This window comes from Polyodon spathula, unplaced genomic scaffold (genome assembly GCF_017654505.1).
Source record: "Polyodon spathula isolate WHYD16114869_AA unplaced genomic scaffold, ASM1765450v1 scaffolds_1282, whole genome shotgun sequence".
Classification (NCBI taxonomy): domain Eukaryota; kingdom Metazoa; phylum Chordata; class Actinopteri; order Acipenseriformes; family Polyodontidae; genus Polyodon; species Polyodon spathula.
The window spans coordinates 14736-32440 of record NW_024472765.1 but is presented as its reverse complement, the minus strand read 5'-3'; the positions used below and the strand labels follow the sequence as shown (position 1 = coordinate 32440).

The 17705-nt window shown below is 46.2% G+C and overlaps 1 protein-coding gene across 8 annotated transcripts in view; it reads left to right on the top strand.

Annotated features, from left to right (window-relative positions):
* LOC121309458 (rho guanine nucleotide exchange factor 12-like) overlaps nt 1-17705 on the top strand; it is a 33067-nt gene that overhangs the window by 3009 nt on the left and 12353 nt on the right. For 2 of the 8 annotated variants that reach the window (XM_041242397.1, XM_041242396.1), the window contains 23 exons: nt 2943-3041; nt 3327-3376; nt 3792-3849; nt 3954-4117; nt 4522-4599; nt 5168-5287; nt 6986-7126; nt 7472-7606; nt 8213-8311; nt 8666-8776; nt 9866-9964; nt 11710-11752; nt 12041-12146; nt 12766-12877; nt 12959-12984; nt 13962-13994; nt 14499-14613; nt 14725-14830; nt 15397-15582; nt 15975-16125; nt 16257-16292; nt 16562-16713; nt 17112-17261. In XM_041242397.1, the coding sequence (XP_041098331.1) occupies nt 3338-3376; nt 3792-3849; nt 3954-4117; nt 4522-4599; nt 5168-5287; nt 6986-7126; nt 7472-7606; nt 8213-8311; nt 8666-8776; nt 9866-9964; nt 11710-11752; nt 12041-12146; nt 12766-12877; nt 12959-12984; nt 13962-13994; nt 14499-14613; nt 14725-14830; nt 15397-15582; nt 15975-16125; nt 16257-16292; nt 16562-16713; nt 17112-17261 (2260 nt within the window). In that variant the 5' untranslated portion in view covers nt 2943-3041; nt 3327-3337. Of the gene's footprint in view, nt 1-2942; nt 3042-3326; nt 3377-3791; nt 3850-3953; nt 4118-4521; nt 4600-5167; nt 5288-6985; nt 7127-7471; nt 7607-8212; nt 8312-8665; nt 8777-9865; nt 9965-11709; nt 11753-12040; nt 12147-12765; nt 12904-12958; nt 12985-13961; nt 13995-14498; nt 14614-14724; nt 14831-15396; nt 15583-15974; nt 16126-16256; nt 16293-16561; nt 16714-17111; nt 17262-17705 lie in introns of those variants that run through there. The other 6 variants (XM_041242394.1, XM_041242391.1, XM_041242398.1 and 3 more) reach the window with 4 other exon arrangements.

The following is a 17705-nucleotide window of genomic DNA, read 5'->3' as shown; positions in this document are numbered from 1 at the left end:
TGTATTTTTCTTCTTTTGACTTGTGCCTGTCTCTTTGCTGTGCCTGCCTAACACCTGCTTCTGTTTCTCACTGGAGCAGTTTTTGCAAGAACACTGTAACGGTTCTGCAGTGAAACTGGGGCAGCCAGCCTTCAGAACTACCAAGAATTCAGAGGCCGTGGTACAGAAGCTGTCAGTCCGTCAGCTGATGCTTCAGTAGAACTCAGATTCTTGATTTTGTTCATTGATTTTGAATTGGGAAGTGTGCTGGGAAGGGAAGGACACATCATAACGCTTGTGTCATCGAAAGCTGAACTATTTCAGTTACACTTTAAAACAGTGGCCACAGATTCCAGTGCGTTAGCTGCTTTTCCTGTGAGTTCAATATACATTTTATTGATTTATTTGATTTATTTTTTACAGAAAAAACATTTGTTGTTCAGGTTTTAGTCCAGCGTCATCCTGTGATGATCTACTGAAATTCATTAGAATTTCCGGCCATTTTATTCATTTTGTTTGGTGGCAGTATTTCTTTCTTAAAGCCTTTGCAGTTCTGGGTTTTGTTCTGTGATTTTATTTTCCTACTTCAGTGTAAGTTGGTGGAGGGTCTGAGCACAGTGAAGCACAGTACAACATGGCTTCGCTATCAGAACTAGATGAATTGTGAACTGGAGAATTGGACGAGAGAGCACGGCACTACATATCAACTTTATAAAATGCAGCATGAAACACACACACACACACACACACACACACACACACACACACACACACACATATATGTATATGGAAAGATAAATGCTGGGCATAACAAGAAGAGACAGCAAAAGGAAGGATTGGATAAGACCACAAACAAAAGTCTGCAATGTTATCGTAAGGAATAAAACTGAAATGACAGAGTGGGTCGGACATGGAGCCAGAAGAACAAACCATCGCTAGACCAAGGAGGTACCAGCCTGGATCCCAAGAGATATAAAGCAACCAAGAGGACGACCTCCAGGGGAGATGGCAAGATGAAATTAGGAAACATGCCGGAGCAGCGTGGACGAGGGACGAGGGACGTGGCAGACGGGCTTTTGTGGAAGAATCTTGGGGAGGCCTTCATCCAGCAGTGGATTGAAAAAGGATGATGATTTATTTATTTAAACAATCTAAACTGAACATTTCCTTGCTAAAAACCATAGATAGCATATTTGGTGCTTTAAAAAAAAAAAAAACGAAAGAAATGGCTAAATGTATTTGCTTAAATGATCGTTTCAAAATGTCTAATGCACCCCCCTCCGTTCCACTCACGCACTGCCAGGCTGTTAGTCACGGCAATAGCCTGCTTTTGATTTAGACCTTCTGTTACAAGAGGATCTGATACAAGCCCTTCTGTTCACGTCACCCTCGGTATACAGCGTCCTGTTGTTTGAGTGTCTGTGATGTCAGACTGTCAAACCCCAGCCTCATAATAAAGCTCTTTGTGCTGTGCAGACTGTGATCTGGGCAGCAAAACACTCCACCCCTGTTAATGACATCTGTGGCAGCACGCCCTGCCCTTGCGCTTCCAGGGAGCTGCTGACAAGTATCAGTTTGCGTTAGCTTTTCCAGTTTGTAATTCTCACAGTACAGTATAGGAATTACTTTAGGAAAAATATGCAATTGACTTGTCGTTCCGTTTCATATCCTGTAATCTGCAAAGTGACATTTTGAAGGGGGCTCTAGCGGCAAAATATATATTAAATGTAAAAAATATTAATGAAAATCTGTACATTTTAATAATGAACAAAACCATTGCTATAAAAATGCATTGGAGTCCTTGCGCTCAGTAATATTGATGATGCTCTTTGAAGTGTTTAAAAAGTGATCCTGCTCTGGACAGTAGCACTCGAGACTTCACTTCACGTGCTTCGAGGTGTATTGAAACAGGCAGTCCAGTTCCAGAAGGGTTACAGTGTAGCAGCACTGACACGACCTCATTGTAGACGAGTGAAAATGTGGATCATCGGTACGATCTGTCTTGCACTGTAAAGTGAAGTGCATGGAGTGTCGGGCAGCCCTGTCCTTCCGTGCTCGTTGGGTGCACAAACAGGGCTACACTGTGTAAAGAACAAGTGTAGTTGTTAGTGGAAATCTGAGCGACTTTTTCATCAGTTGCAGGGGTAGAGAAGCAATAATGTAATACTTCAGGAGCATTGGAGCCTAAATAGAGTGCCCCTGTCTTACGAGGTAAATGTTTGCCTGGTCCCACGGGAGGCTGGCACACACAGGTGTTACTGTACATCGGCCTAATGAAACAGCCGGCGTGCAGGAAATTACACTGACCCTCCACCACCACTCCCGCCCACGAGCCTGGAGGAGAGGAGCAGGTCAGTGTGCTGGAGTGGCTTTGGGTTCAGTGAGGGAGGGCTGTACAGTTACAGAGCCCTTTGTGAATTCAGAGCTGCGTCCAGGTTGGGAATGAGAGGGGAGCATGAGTTCAGATGTGCCAGTGGAAGCAGCGCGGCACTGTGGGAATGGGAAGGTGGGCGGGGCTCGTGTGTCAGTGGGGTGTGTGGTTCTGGTTTCAGTGTGTGTGTATGTGTGGGATGAGCTTCGTGAGAAATCAAGCCATCCCCAGGAAATATCAGATATTCTGAGAGGTTTTCAAAGTTGTTTTTTTTAGCACAATTAATGTTGATCCCTAATGCATTCTAAACCCACAAACCTGTTAAAGAGGATTCATTCTTATTAGATTTAGTGGGGTTAATTTTGGGGAGGGTGGGCAGTCAGTCACCTGTTTGGAGGGGTGGGGGCAGTTCAAAGGTTATTCCATTCTCTGCTGTTCAGATCACTCAAAAAACCACCGGAACAGTATTGCTACTGTAGGAATGCAGACGAGGCTTCCAGAATCTCGGAGGTGTTCTAAAATCTGAGAGAGAATATTCTGCCGCTGCTTGTGCTCCCTGTCTAAACTGCCCCTCCCCGCCTGTCTCCGGCAGGTTTGGTTCAGCGCTGTGTTATAATCCAGAGGGATGACAATGGCTTTGGGCTAACAGTCAGTGGAGACAACCCTGTCTTCGTGCAGTCTGTCAAAGAAGGTAAGCACTCGGCTCTCTGAGACCGTTCAGCGCTCCTAAAGATGGCTCTGTGTTCAGAACCTCTGTTTTCAGAGTACTGCAACCTTTACTGTACAAGGTGTCATGTTAGCCTTGTAGTGTTAAGAGGAAAGCGTGTGCTTTTTGATGTGATATTCTTATTTTTAATAACTGCTAATAAGAGTGAGTATACAGTGCTTGCATGGGTGTAGGGTTACTGTAGGCAATCAACTGATTAAATAAAACACACAAGTCTTCACTTGTTGTCGTATTTTTCTTTACCTGTAGATGGCGCTGCGATGCGTGCCGGAGTGCAGACTGGGGACAGGATAATCAAGGTAAGGTTTGGGATAGAATCCATGGTATTGCTGGAGCCTGTCCATTTTATTTATTAATCTGATCGCCTGTCTTTGCATACAGGGCAGTGCTGGACTTTTCAAAGCATGGCCCAGTGTTCCGGAATGTGAGCTTCAGAATGTTGTATTGGTTCCTTGTTTCATTTGCTTCCGTCTGCCTGGAAGCTCTCCAGGAATCCTGCTCTGTGCTTCGCTGCTCCCTCTCCTGGTGGGAGGTGGGACTGCAGTCGCAAAAGGATTTTTTTTTTTTTTTTTTAAACTAGATTTTTGGCCTGTCATCAGCATTTGGGTGTCCTGTCTGCAAAAATATATAGGATCCACTTTTTAATTTGAGTGAACAGAGCAACCTGACCTGAGATAAATATATACTGAATGTTTAATTGTGTGTGTTTTACAGGTTAACGGCACCCTAGTGACTCATTCAAACCATGTAGAAGTTGTGAAGCTGATTAAATGTAAGTACCCCCACAGCGGGTGGAAGTTGAACATTGTGAAGCTGCAGCGTGTGTTACCGATGCACTGATTGAGTGATTTCCTGCCCACCCTTGTCCCTCTTCAGCCGGCTCCTATGTGGCGCTGACAGTGCTGGGGCGCCCCCCGGGGTTACCCCACATCCCGCTGTCAGAATCCGAGAGTGATGCAGGAGCCCTGACCTCTCCCACCTCCCCCGGACAGACCGCCGTCGACAGGGCGCCCAGCATCACCGCCCCCCAGCCAGTATGGGTAAGAGCCCCCCCGCTGGGTACTGCGAGGGATCCAGGGCTTCAGAGCCACAGTAGTCCTCTCCTAGACTTTCAGAACTTGATCTGCTTGGGTTTATAAATTACTGAACTGACCAGGTGCCCAGAGCTTGTACCACCAGGCCAGTGGTGAGTCTGCTGTGAAGTGATCGCACGTCACTGCGTGCAAATTCCTTTATTAACAGTAGCTGTTCCAGCGGCTGTGAAGAAGAACAGTTTATTTAACATCAGACTCCTTTTCATTTCAAGAAGATACTTCTTCGTTCAGGGTAGTTCCGTACCACCTGGGATGCAGGTCCCTGGTATGGTGTGTGTAAAATTGGATGCTTGGCTCTCCTGCGTTGGTAATTTTTTTTTTTTTTTTAATTTCTTTTTTTAATCTTATAGCAAGAAAACAACAGTGTCCACAACCAGAAGGTGGACATTCTGCAAAAGATGTTATCGAAAGAGGTGCAGGATTTGCAGGTAAAGACTCCTCGCGTACTTTCACAAACGATTCTCAGTTTGAGCTCAGGCTGCAACCTGCTGCTTTAGAATCAAACACTTCCTGGCCAGTGCTGTACCGCGAAAACCACAAGCCCAGCACACAGGATATTAATAGGATGTGGCACAGCGCTGTGCAGGAGTAATTCTGAGCTGTGAAACCGCGCAGCCACGGGTGCTCTTGCTGTTGGAGGCGTAGGAAAGAGGAATGGCTTGCTGCGAGTTGTGAACTGTAGAGGAGGCTGGGCAAGGGTGTGTTCTTTCGATTTTGATTAACGGTACGACAACTCTTTCACTTCTCCCTCAGTTTAACCACGCTCGTGCTAAATTTGTTCCAGAACTCCTCATGACCGCACACTGGAAAGCACCGTTTGCGTATCGCGCTGCTGGTTCATCACAAGCTGCTGTCCTCTCTTGATTAACGTGGACAGAAAAAGGAACCGCGGAGAGCAGATTGTGATCCTTCTCGCATTGTATTCTGAATGCATGGCAGCGCTGGCATCGCAGGAGTGTCTTTCTCATTGGGGGTTTCTTTCTGTGCTGCTGACAGGCTATGAAGGAGGAGTACAGCCGGAGCCCCACCCCAAAGCTACAGAAGGAGATTCAGGAGGCCAAGAAGCACATTCCACAGCTGCAAGAGCAGCTCAGCAAAGCTACCGGCGGGGCGCAGGTGAGAGGGGCCTCCCGGCACCGGCTTCAGGGGTGAAGCATCGGGAGCAGGGTGAACACAGAGGGCTGTGTGGGGGTAGAGCTGGGCAAGCCACAGCCAGGCTTTGTATCAAACAGGCCCTGTCGACGGTTTCAGAAATGAGTCGCAGCAACTCAACAGTCTGTCCTGGCTTGAAATGTGTATGTGTGGATAAGAGAGAGAATTGAAAACCACCAAGAGTATTTATATCAAAGGAGAACCAGATTCCAACAGGACCCTCCTCAATCACTAGAAATACTTCAGAAGAAAAGTCATTGAGAAACTGTAGTTAAAATAACAAGCTTTCAGGTTATCAGTTTCTGTTCTTCTTCATTAGATATACAGATTTAGATAGAGAAGGAGAGGTTTTTTTTTTTTAAATATATTTTTGGTTTTTCGTTTTTGTACACTAGTTATAACCTGTAATCTAGCAGTATGTCAATATACAGTCAGCACTCGGATATCCATTACCCAGATACACATCAGTCGCGTTTTACTGCTCTTGTATTAAGAGTAAAATCAACCCCCATTTTATACATATATATATATATAAACTAATAAGTGCACGATTTCCGACTCGCTAGTTTTCTGATAGAAAGCCTGTCTCTTCAGTGTTACAATGTACATGTTTATCTGTTTAATTAAATCTGTTTAATTAATTTAATTTCTTTTTTGTATGCCATGTCAGTGTCTTGTGAAGTTACACAGCGCTTCCTGCAGTTTCACATGAGCAAAAAACAACGCAGACCAGACTAGCTGTGGTAATGCAAGAGCTAATCATTAAACAGTTTTAGATAGTGATGCTTTATTTTTTTTTTGTTTAATCTGTGATCTTTAGTTGCCTTTGTGCATTTTCATTTGCAAGTGAACTGTGACATTAGGGACTTATTTAGCACTATATTGTGCAATGTTGAGTACTGATTTTGGATACCGTTTTAATTATGGATACTTGTTTTTTTTATCTTTTGATAAATTGTGTTGCCTTTTATGTTTCTGTGCATGGTTAATATTTTGATCTCATTTTGCTGTTGGGTCGTTAATGGGGAATTTTACATACTGCTACAATACATACCGGATTTAAAAATATGTACTTCATTACAGTCCACGTGTCCACAGTCGTCTCTTTTGGCAAATGATATTTTCAGAATCATGTCGTTCTGAATTAAAATACTACTTCTGTTGAAAATATAGTACTGTCCCAACAAAACCATATTATAGTACATCTAAATGGAAGCCTGCTTATTTTAAAACAGTCCTTTCAGCTGTGTATTTTTGACATATCTTTTTTTGTGTTCCCTGAAAAAACTGAGAACTGTTTGTCTTTTACTGCTGTGTTATTCCACCCAACTCTGGCGCTAACAAATTTCAATGAAAGAGGCAATGAAAGATCCTCTGGATAAAAAACAAAACTAACCGGAGGACCGGCTTCAAGTAGTTATAGAAATAATCAGATATGCGCCACTCTCGTTTAATGGTCGTATCTGAGTGGTGACTGTATCTGTCGATCGATCGCTAAATCCTTTTTTATTGTGTTTACTGTACAATATGTTGTATTTTAGCAGAAAATATGAGTAACCAGCATTATCCGAGTATCGAGTGAAACAAGCACTAAAATTTCAATAGAATTTGACGTTGTGATTCTTGATGAAGAGGACGGTTGACGATGTCTTAATGTTTCAGGACGGGGTTCAGTCCTCTCGTCCCCCCTCGGAGTCCCTGCAGATCAGTGAAGTTGAGGACACCTCTGATGGGGACCAGACCCTGTCCCCTCGCATGGACGGCAGCGGGACGGACACACGGCCCAACAGTGGGGCGGTCGACGTGAGTGCCTGTCCACAAGCTTTGTCTGAACAGCTCTGGAAGAAATAAAGAAATCAATCAGTGGATTTGAATACTGGAGCGTGGAGTGCAGTGCTTCTCTGACTGAGCTGAAGAGCTCCTCTCTTGTTTTTTACAAATGCATCTGAGTGGGTGATAATTGAAGCACTGTAGATGATGAGTTATTTTTCATTCCAGTAGAGAGGAGCTGTTTAAGTAATAAAAAGCAAATTATAATGGAGTAGGAGAACAGAAATTCAGTGCAAAAAACAAAAGATGAGCTGTTGATTTGCTTGGGGTGTTGGATGTTTGGAAATTCTGACTTCGTTTGGGGGTTCTTTCATGCAGGTTACATCAAACCTTTCCTCCGTCTTCACGGACAGCCACTGCCAAAGAGATACTCCCTCCCACAGCCCAAAGACTGCACCCAAGGATGGAGTAAACTCCTTCGAAACGACCCTCACTGAAGACACCCCTGACCAGGTGAGTGCCTCCCTGGCTGTTTGCCACTCTGATGTCTCTCCAGGCACGCTGTGGAGAGGAATAGTTTGCTCAGCCTGCAGTCACGCTACAGGAAAAACGGTGGCCTTTTTAAATATCTCGAGGCAAATTTGTTCCATGCAGATGCACGCAAACACGTGTCAAATGCACACACGTGTGTGTACACACGCACAATGGGGAAAGCAAAGACTTCAGATATTTGCCATGATTGATTCAAAAATGTGGTTTTTTTTTTAATATTTTACTTTTGGGATTCCAAACCTGATCAAGTTGGAACTCCTGTAATGCTGGCCTTGTTCCACACATTCTACCTGACTCGTGCTCCTCCCAGAATTCAAATATGCTGCCGTGACTGCTTAACCTTATCTAATCCAGTATTGCTTCAATTCCAGCCAAGTCCCAGCTCTGTTTATCCCCGGTGCACTGAGCCAGGTTGTGTTTTAATAATCCAGCCTGGAGCAGCTTTTAGTTTGGCTGCTGTGTTTAGATCCCAGTAACTCATCCCAGTTGTGCATAGGGCCAGCTGGTGCCTCTTCTGCCACCCCTCTCTGTCCTGGACACTCACTCCTGCTGCTCTCCCTCCCCCAGAACTCCCATTCCCAGTCAATTGTGGGCAGCCCCTCGCCCCGGCTTGGAACACAGATCATCGGGGCAGAGGATGACTACTTCGATACAGAGCAGGAACAGGTAACACGTGCAGGCATCCCTCAGCACTAATTATAAAGCTAGGAAGAGCAGGTGTGACCGTGCGTGTGTCGGTATAGTCATGGCAAATTTGGAAATAAGTTAAGTTTTACAATCGGAAACAAAAACTTCTGCTTGAAATAGTATTGAGGGATTGAAATAAGACTCCCGTTGCGTAGCGATTGGATCCATTCCTGGTTTCGTTATGAGTTTAAGATGAGACGCCAGAGCTTGTTACCTATATGCTGTGGCTAATCAAGCTCGTAGTAAAACCTGGAATGGGTTCGGGTTAGGGTTGGGGTACTGAGTTCTGTTTTCGGTTTTATAAAGCAAAAAGTTTTTGTCTCGTCTCCCCAGATGAACGGTCAGTGCAGCTGCTTCCAGAGTATGGAGTTGCTGAAGTCTCGTCCTGCACACCTGGCTGCTTTCCTCCATCACGTCGTCTCACAGTTCGATCCTGCGCCGCTGGTACGTGCCGCCCATCCTCTGTCTGCCCGTATCTCCAGACCAGAGCTTATGTCATTCATTTACAGACATACTAAAAAGTGACAAACAGCTCCACACATTATAATGTCTCCTCTGTTTATTGTAAATAACCAGCAATAATCACAGGTACAAATACGGAAACACAACAGGGAAATGTGAATGATTAAGCTTGGAAAGGTGTGTAACTCAACTGTAATTGGTCAATTTATATGTCATAATTACAACTACAGTTATGCCAATGACTCCACTGCATTGCCATTGTGATTGCAATGGATTAGGAGTTGCACAGTTCCAGTTGTCATTGACCCCAGGTCTGGTAGTGCTGACAGCCTCTGAAACGTCAATGGTCTGCAGTAATTATTCTGTGCAGATTCAACCTGTGCCACGGCGTCTTTTCAAGCTCGTGGCACGGCCCGTTTGAAGAGTCTTTATGAGATAAGGATCAGTCTGCGTTGATAAGAGGATTGGCGACAGACCTCTCCTGTCCGCTGGACCTCCTTGATCTCTGAGAGACTGCGTTTGCTAGAAACGCTAAACTCCTTGGGACAGTAAACAAAAAGCACTCTGCGACAGTCGCTGCTGTTAGAGCCAGACTTTGCTTGTTGTACTTCCTTGAAGGTTAAAGCACAAAGCTCCTTTACACACCTTTGCATTGTTTGAGTTGTGGATTGTGTAGGAGTCGACTCACTGAACAGTGTCTACAACTGATTACCTGTGGAGAAAAATATACCCTTGATGCAATATCCAGATCTGATGTACTCCCATGTGTTCACATGTTTGCTCTATTTCATCTCAGTGTAGATTTTTTTTAAAGCAAACTTCTCCTCACAGCTCAGTCCTGATCTCAAGCCCTCCCTCTAGTTTCGCTGAATTGTGTTTGTGGAGTTGTGATATGTCCCGTCCCGTCCCCCCCCCCTGGTGGCTGAGTCCAGACCACCAAACTCATTTCAATTGTTACTTCAGCTGGGTTTGAACTCAAGCCTCCAGAAGAGAGTAATCCCGCTGCCTCTCCTGGTACAGTCATGCTGTGCCTTGAAGCCCCTGACTCCCTGCCTGCTCTCCTTTCCTCAGCTCTGCTACCTCTACGCTGACCTGTACAAGCAGACCAATTCCAAAGAGACCCGGCGAATCTTCATGGACTTCAACACCTTCTTCATGGACCGTGGGGCGGTGAGTGACCATCAGACACTGGGCAATCTACAAGCAGCTTGGAAATAAGACTCCGATTGCATAGCAGCATCACCCATTCCAGGTTTTAATACGAGCTTGATCATCCCCGGTGTGTGAGTAACAAGATCATGTCTGTCTTACTAAACTCCTAGTAAAATCAGGTAATGCTATGCAAAGGGATTCATTTCTCCATCCCTGTGCTTGAATGGGGACGGTCTAACTGAAGCTGTGTGATGCGCTGTGGTGACTAGAATAACTGCTGCTAGCAGATGGCCCAGCCCAGAGCAGCCCGCACACTTCAGCACTCACGCCAGGATAGAAGTGAAAGCCCTTCTGTTCTGTCACCGTTGAGGAAGCTCCTGTGTTCTGTGCTCCGGTCCCGGGATCACCTCCGCAGAGTGGAGACAGTCTGTCTGTCACACTGTGTATCCCAGTGCAGGCTCTGTGTGTGTGTGTGTGTGTGTGTGACAGAGATAAAGAGATTAACTCGCTTCAGCCTGAGATTACTGTCACAAATCCAAGTAACCAAACGGTTAACCCAGGAACTGCCATAGCAACATACCGCAGGCAGGCTGTATCGTTATCGCTGGTTCAAAACATCACTAAACGGGAAGGGGGGCTGGAGTTGAGGGGCTGGGAGGCAGCGTGGTTTGATGACTGGAGTCAACATCTGTGTTAATCCTGGAAAAGTACAATGAAACCAAGCAACATGTTACTGGAGGTTAATAAAGAAAATAACCTCAGAGGTGTGCTCTTAGATTTCGACATTTACAGATTTGAATTTCCAGGAGTCCGTATACATGCACAAATACCTTCGAGGATTCAGAGTCGCTGGAAGCCTGTGCTTAGAGACTGACGCTCAGTAGGAATTGATACTGGCTGTTTACCAGCGAGGGGATTTCAGAGATGAGCTTTAGCACGGAGATTATTCTCTGGTTTTTGATTTTTTTTGTGTTTTTTAGGTGTAGGTTTATCCCGATTTAACGGGTTGTGGCTGGTTTGCTGTGGGGGTTGTGGCTGGTTTGCTATGTGGGGGTTGCGGCTGGTTTGCTATGTGGGGGTTGTGGCTGGTTTGCTATGTGGGGGTTGCGGTTTGCTTTGTGGCTGGTTTGCTGTGGGGGTTGCGGCTGGTTTGCTATGTGGGGGTTGCGGCTGGTTTGCTATGTGGGGGTTGTGGCTGGTTTGCTATGTGGGGGTTGCTGGTTTGCTGTGGGGGTTGTGGCTGGTTTGCTATGTGGGGGTGTGGGGGTTGCGGCTGGTTTGCTATGTGGGGGTTGCGGCTGGTTTGCTATGTGGGGGTTGCGGCTGGTTTGCTATGTGGGGGTTGCGGCTGGTTTGCTGGTTTGCTATGTGGGGGTTGCGGCTGGTTTGCTATGTGGGGGTTGCGGCTGGTTTGCTGTGGGGGTTGCGGCTGGTTTGCTATGTGGGGGTTGCTGGTTTGCTATGGGGGGTTGCGCTGGTTTGCTTTGTGGGGGTTGCAGCTGGTTTGCTGTGGGGGTTGCGGCTGGTTTGCTGTGGGGGTTGCGGCTGGTTTGCTGTGGGGGTTGTAGCTGGTTTGCGATGGGGGCCAGGTAGCGCAGCACAGGGGTGTTCAGATCTAGATTGAGCTGTGCTTGGGGAGGGAAGCAGGTCAAGCAAGTGGCATTGTAGCTCACATTTTTAACGTGAAGGAGCATTTCCAAGCACAGGCAGTACGAGCTGGTTGTGTGCGCTGGATTTGACTCTTGCGTCTCCTTTCTTCGCAGAATCTGAAGGTTGCTGTTCCAGAAGGGATCTCCTCGGAGCTTGGTAAGACACGCTTTCCCAAAAAGACTAAGGGGAAAGTCCCTGCTAAACCTGCTGTAAAATCATTCCACTTAGTTGAGGGTACATAGTTCTGAAAAACAGGACTGAGGTCTGGGTCTGGAAAAAGGGCTGCTCAAGAACGGCTCTGTTCTCATACTCCAAATCAACTACTACCACCAATAATAATAATTATAGAAATATTAATGATAATCTGAATATAAATTATAAGTGGGTTTCAGTCTGTCACTCATCTGCCCATGTGTCATGCCCCTGGTTGTTTCGTTCTTGCAGAGCGGAGGAGGCCGGAGTTCATCCCAGAGGAACTGCATCGCCAGTACGTCCAGCTCATGCAGGACACCCTGCTAACAGACATCCAGAAGAACCTGGAAGACTTCAGGTGAGAGCTGGCGTGGGGATTACACTGATGGGCTGCCGTGTGATCGATTTGCGATTCACTGGAGCGGAACGGCAGGCGCTGGGGTGTCCGATCTTACATGCCTTGAGACTCAGCTAGCAGCAATCTCTGCATAAGCTATATATACCGAATTGGTATACCGAAGCCTTATGAAAGGATTGGATTCTCTTGGCACAAAGCAAAGTATTGTTGGGAGTTTATTTGAAAGTGCTGCTGTATTTTTTAATCTGTGTGCAAAGCTTCTAGATGGAAGAAGATGGAAGTACGTCTCTATGTGTTTGAAGTGTCTTGTGGCTGTGATTCAGTGCTTGGTGTAGGTGTGAGTATGTCTCTGTGGTTCAATGCTTGATGTAGGTGTGAGTTTCTCTGTGGTTCAATGCTTGGTGTAGGTGTGAGTATGTCTCTGTGGTTCAATGCTTGGTGTACATGCAAGTACATTTTTGTTTTGTTTGTCGCAGTAAGTGAAGCTCTGTACAGCTGAGAGCTATATGACAATTCTAATGTCAGGCACAGTGTAACTATGTAAAAGAACGTTCTTGTGCACGCTGCGGTAAAGCTGTTGGTGACTCGTGTTTGTCTGTCGTCGGGCTGGTCTCCGCAGGCAGAAACGCAGCATGGGGCTGACCCTGGCGGAGAGTGAGCTCACCAAGCTGGACACGGAGCGGCTCCGGGACCGTGTGGGGCTGGAGAGGGAGCGCTCCTGCGCAGAGCAGATCCTCTCAAAGATCGAGGAGGTTCTGTAAGTGAAGAGGCTGGGGCTGGGGCTGGAGAGGGAGCGCTCCTGCGCAGAGCAGATCCTCTCAAAGATCGAGGAGGTTCTGTAAGTGAAGAGGCTGGGGCTGGGGCTGGAGAGGGAGCGCTCCTGCACAGAGCAGATCCTCTCTGAGATCGAGGAGGTTCTGTAAGTGAAGGGGCTGGGGCTGGGGCTGGAGAGGGAGCGCTCCTGCACAGAGCAGATCCTCTCCGAGATCGAGGAGGTTCTGTAAGTGAAGGGGCTGGGACTGGGGGGTATATTTCTTAATGATCTTAACCAGAGCTTTCCAACGGATGGTTCTTGAGCCATATATGACTCGTGGAGCTTCGCAATGTGACTCTCTTTGTTTAAGGATACAAGGACAACAGTTCTGGCTAAAAGTGTTGCATGAACTAGAATCTTAGGATTGAGACATCATTTAAAAAGAAAAAACTACATGAACATAATTTGAATCTTTCATTTAACATCGTGTTATCAAAAAGAAAGTACAAAATGAAGTGTCTACCGGAAGCCATAATAGTAGCACAGTATTTCATGACATGACACTTTTTTTTCATTTTTTCAGTTTTTTTGTTGAGTATGTGGAAAACTACAAAGCGGTCTGTAATTCAATATGCTAACGTAACATTCAGCTGGTTTTATTTGACTTCATGATGTAAAATGAGCTGATTCTATAGGATGATGCAGAACCTTTGGCCAGAGCTGTGCAGTTAAAAGGAATGTGGTTGCCAGAAATACTGAAGTGTCTTAGTTTAAGCTGGAAAAGGCGTTTGTTTCTTTAAAAGTTTTAGTGCACTATCGTCTATTTAAAGTCTTAAGTGTTTGTATTGAATTAGTGTTTCTGGCTCACACTGCAGCCTGACAGGTGCACTAAGAGAACTAAGCAGGAAGTCGCAAGTGGTGGAAATCCCAGCAGCTATAGAAAGCTGTGCAGGCGTGCCAGTCTCAGTGTGCGTGCCCTGGTGGGATGGGTTCCTGACGTGGCACTGTTGTGCATGTTGACAGTGTGCCTCCCGGTATTCAAACTGGCTCTCTTGTTACAGGTTAACGTCACAACCCACTGAAGAGGAGAAATGGTAAGGCTGATTTGCTGTTGTTTTGTTTGACAGTATTTGTGTACAATTCTGTCTGTCTGTGTGTCTGTCTGTCCAGTCTTTACATAGGAGGGCGGGGGTCAAAAAAGTCCCCACAAGGTAGACCGTTAGACCACAGATTTCATTTATATTTGTGTGTGTGTCTCATATATATATATATATATATATATATATATATATATATATATATATATATATATATATATATATATATATATATGAAACAGTACATTGTTAAAATCATCATGCATTTGAAATTGAGAAATAAAATAAAAAACGTTAGTGTTACATAACTAGCAACAAACAACCTATAAAACTTTCTCAATCTTTCAATCCAGTAGTATTTCTTTGTAGATCCCCTTTGGTGTTTGGAACAGTGACTCTACACTAATATGGCTAGCCATTATAAAATACACACGGTAAACGCACATGGCAGCCCGTCTGTCTGTCTGTCTGTCTTTAACCGGCATGTGTGTGCCTCCCCAGCACCACCATGCAGTACGTCATCCTCTCCTACATGAAGCACCTGGGGGTGAAGGTGAAGGAGCCTCGCAACCTGGAGCCCAAACGAGGGCGAATGGGCTTCCTCCCCAAAATCAAGGTACTGCTCCTCCCCTCTCAAATGAGCCACAGTGCCCTGGAGTCTCGCGGCACGGCTCCTGGATGGCTTCTCTCGTAACTCTCCTCTTTTCTTCCCCTGTCCCTCGAGCAGAAGAGCATAAAGAACGAGAAGGAGGGCGAGGAGAAGGTGAAGAAGCCGCGCTTTCCCAGCATCCTCGGCCAGCCCCGCAGACCCAGTCGCAATGACAGCAGCGCAAGTACGTCACCATAGCAACACGCCCCCTCACACACACACACACACACAGCACAGCTCCCTTACTGCACTGTTCCAGCACTGCTTGTTACTGAGTGCTTATTCCAGGATATGGTAGTTTCATTGTCTCATTCTGTATGTAGATCTGTGTATTAGTATATTTGTTAGTTTACTCGTCTGCTTGCAGTACAGTATCTTAGATCGGTTTGCAGCTGTACAGTATTTCAATAGTTAACCAGGTTACCATTACCAGTAGATCCACAATATACATACAAAATTAAGTTGATGCTTCAGCATTTATATTGATTCACATATTTATTGATACTAATTTCACCCAGTTTTGGTGCAGTTGAATTCATCCTGTTTTTTCAGACTCTTTCTGGTCCATTCCGATCCCAGTGTTTTTACAAACTTAGTGATAGTTTGGACCACACAATGCCTGACTCTTTACAAGAGCAAGCCAGAGCACCCCTAACCAGAATCAATTAGGAATGTAAGCATTGACTGTTGATGTGTGTGTGTGGAGCCTGTGTGTCTGATTCCCTTTCCTCTGTCTCTGCCTGCATGCAGTTGGACGTGCCGTGGAGCTCCACAACAAGCGTCCGCAGAAGCAGTCCTCGCAATCAGCCTTCAACATCCCCGAGCACTCGGACCCCGGGCGAGGGCGGCCCAGCCTGTCCAGCGAGGGCTCGGAGCCGGCACACACCCCCTGCATGATGTCCTCCCCTCCTCCCAGCGCCCCCGACCCGGACACTGGTGCGCATTGCCTCGTCACTGTGGCTCCAGCTCTCCCTTTCTCTCGGCTCTTCTTTCCTTTCATCTGTCTCCTGTCTTTTAATTACTCATTACTCTCTTCAGTCTCTGCTTCTTTTTTATTATCATCATCGTTTTAGTCTTACAGATTTAAAAAATCTACACCGTATTGGATGAGTGTGCAGGAAGATAATGTTGACCAATATACGTGGTGGTGATTTTCAGTTTTTACTTAATCCATCTTTATATAAATCTTTGTGTAATTTTCTTATCCGTGTCTATAAAACGGTAACAGTGATAATACGGTGTTGCATGTTGTCTCGGAGCTATACCATGCTGCACAGGGTAGAAACATGACCTGTGTGGTCTAAGCTGCGTTGTTCCATGTTTCCTAGGCCAGTCCCCCTCCTCTGCCCCCCCACGGCCAGGGGAGGCTCTTCTGTCGGGGGACTCCGTGGATCAGACGTCTCGGACCCCCACCAACCACTTTGAGTTCCCCAGCTCCCCCCTGGAGTACCTGCCAGAGGAGGACCATGAGATTGACAGGTGAGAGGCATGCCAGGCTGGGCTCCAGCAGCCTTCAGTGTGTATAGAACCATACTGTGTGGTTCGAGCGGGGCTCTTTTAATACAGACCCGAGGCAGTGCAGTAACCGCGCCTTGTGTGTTCTGTTTCAGAGCCTACGAGGGGGGAACACCCAGGCCAGTCAGAAGGTGAGGACCATTGTGTTGTCTTAAATATATATACAATCTGTATGAAACAATATACCATTAAAACCACGATTTGGTAGAGTGGCGAGCATTTGAAATTGATTAATCACTAAAAAAAAAAACCTAGCAGCAAACAACCTAGACGGACTCAGTGGAGTTCTTTTTAAACTAACCTTACAAGCTGTTTTTGTCTTTTTGCAAAGATGCATAGAAAGCTTATAAAGCTGTCCCTCCACCCCTGTAACTCCTGTCACTGTTTGGCTCGTGTGCAGGATGGACACGCTGGGCTTCATCGAGGTGCAGAGTGAGGACGATCAGAGCTCCGAGCTGGAGGCAGACCCCCCAAACTGGCAGCAGCTGGTGAGCCGGGACGTGCTGGCCGGACTGACGCCCCACGAGATCAAGAGACAGGAGGTCATCAACGGTACGGCTCGGCGGACGCCAGATCTGGATCTGTGAATGCACGATCGGCATTCGAATCAAAGCATGTGTGCAGCAAGCTTCTAAAACAGCAATCACCTTGGCAGAAGCAGCGAGCAATAATAAAAGTAATCCCACCCTACCTACACAGCTTTAGAAAACCTGTGTGGCTGACTGCAAGGCAGTAATTATAGGGTGGTTTCAGATAAGGAAAACGCCTTGATTTTAAACGTACAAATAATAATTTAAAAAACGATGATAGTGATTTTCCTTTATTGCCAGGTTGGGTTTCTCGCTGTCGTAATTACATCCTGCAAAAACGTGGGTATAAAAAATATCTGCTGTGTTTGCAGTGCGCTGTCTCTCTCTCACCACCGGGTTGCGCTGTTGTTGTGTTGGCAGAGCTGTTCTACACGGAGCGCGCTCACATCCGGACGCTTCGGGTGCTGGACCAGGTGTTTTATCAGAAGCTGCTTTCCCGCGACGGGATCCTCCCCCCGGCCGAGATCAAACACATCTTCAGCAACCTGGAGGAGATCCTGCAGCTGCACGGTGAGCCTCCTGTCCTGGGCTGTGGAGACCGGGCTAGCTTTCCAATCAGGGCGCTGTTGCCAGGGATGGAAGTGCCTCCTAGAGCAGTTCTGTCTGTTCCAGGTTTTACTACGAGCTTCGTTAGCCACAGTGTGTGGGTACTGGGTAACAAACTCAGGTGTGGCTTATTAAACTGGTAGGAAACTCTGCTGTGTTGCTTATTTCCAACCATGCTGTAGGATTGCAGTTCTCTTTAAAATCACGTATGCTTTATTTTTTACTATGAGAGAAGTGTGCTAGGATAGACTCGGCTTAGGGAACACTGCCCTCTGGTGGTAGTAAGCTGAAAGGGCACATCCAATGGACAAGATTCTACCCGGTATTCATACCATTTGAAAGACTGTGTTAAATTATCTTTTGCTAAGTATTGTTTTTGTTTTTTTTCATGAACTGGTCCTTGAAGTG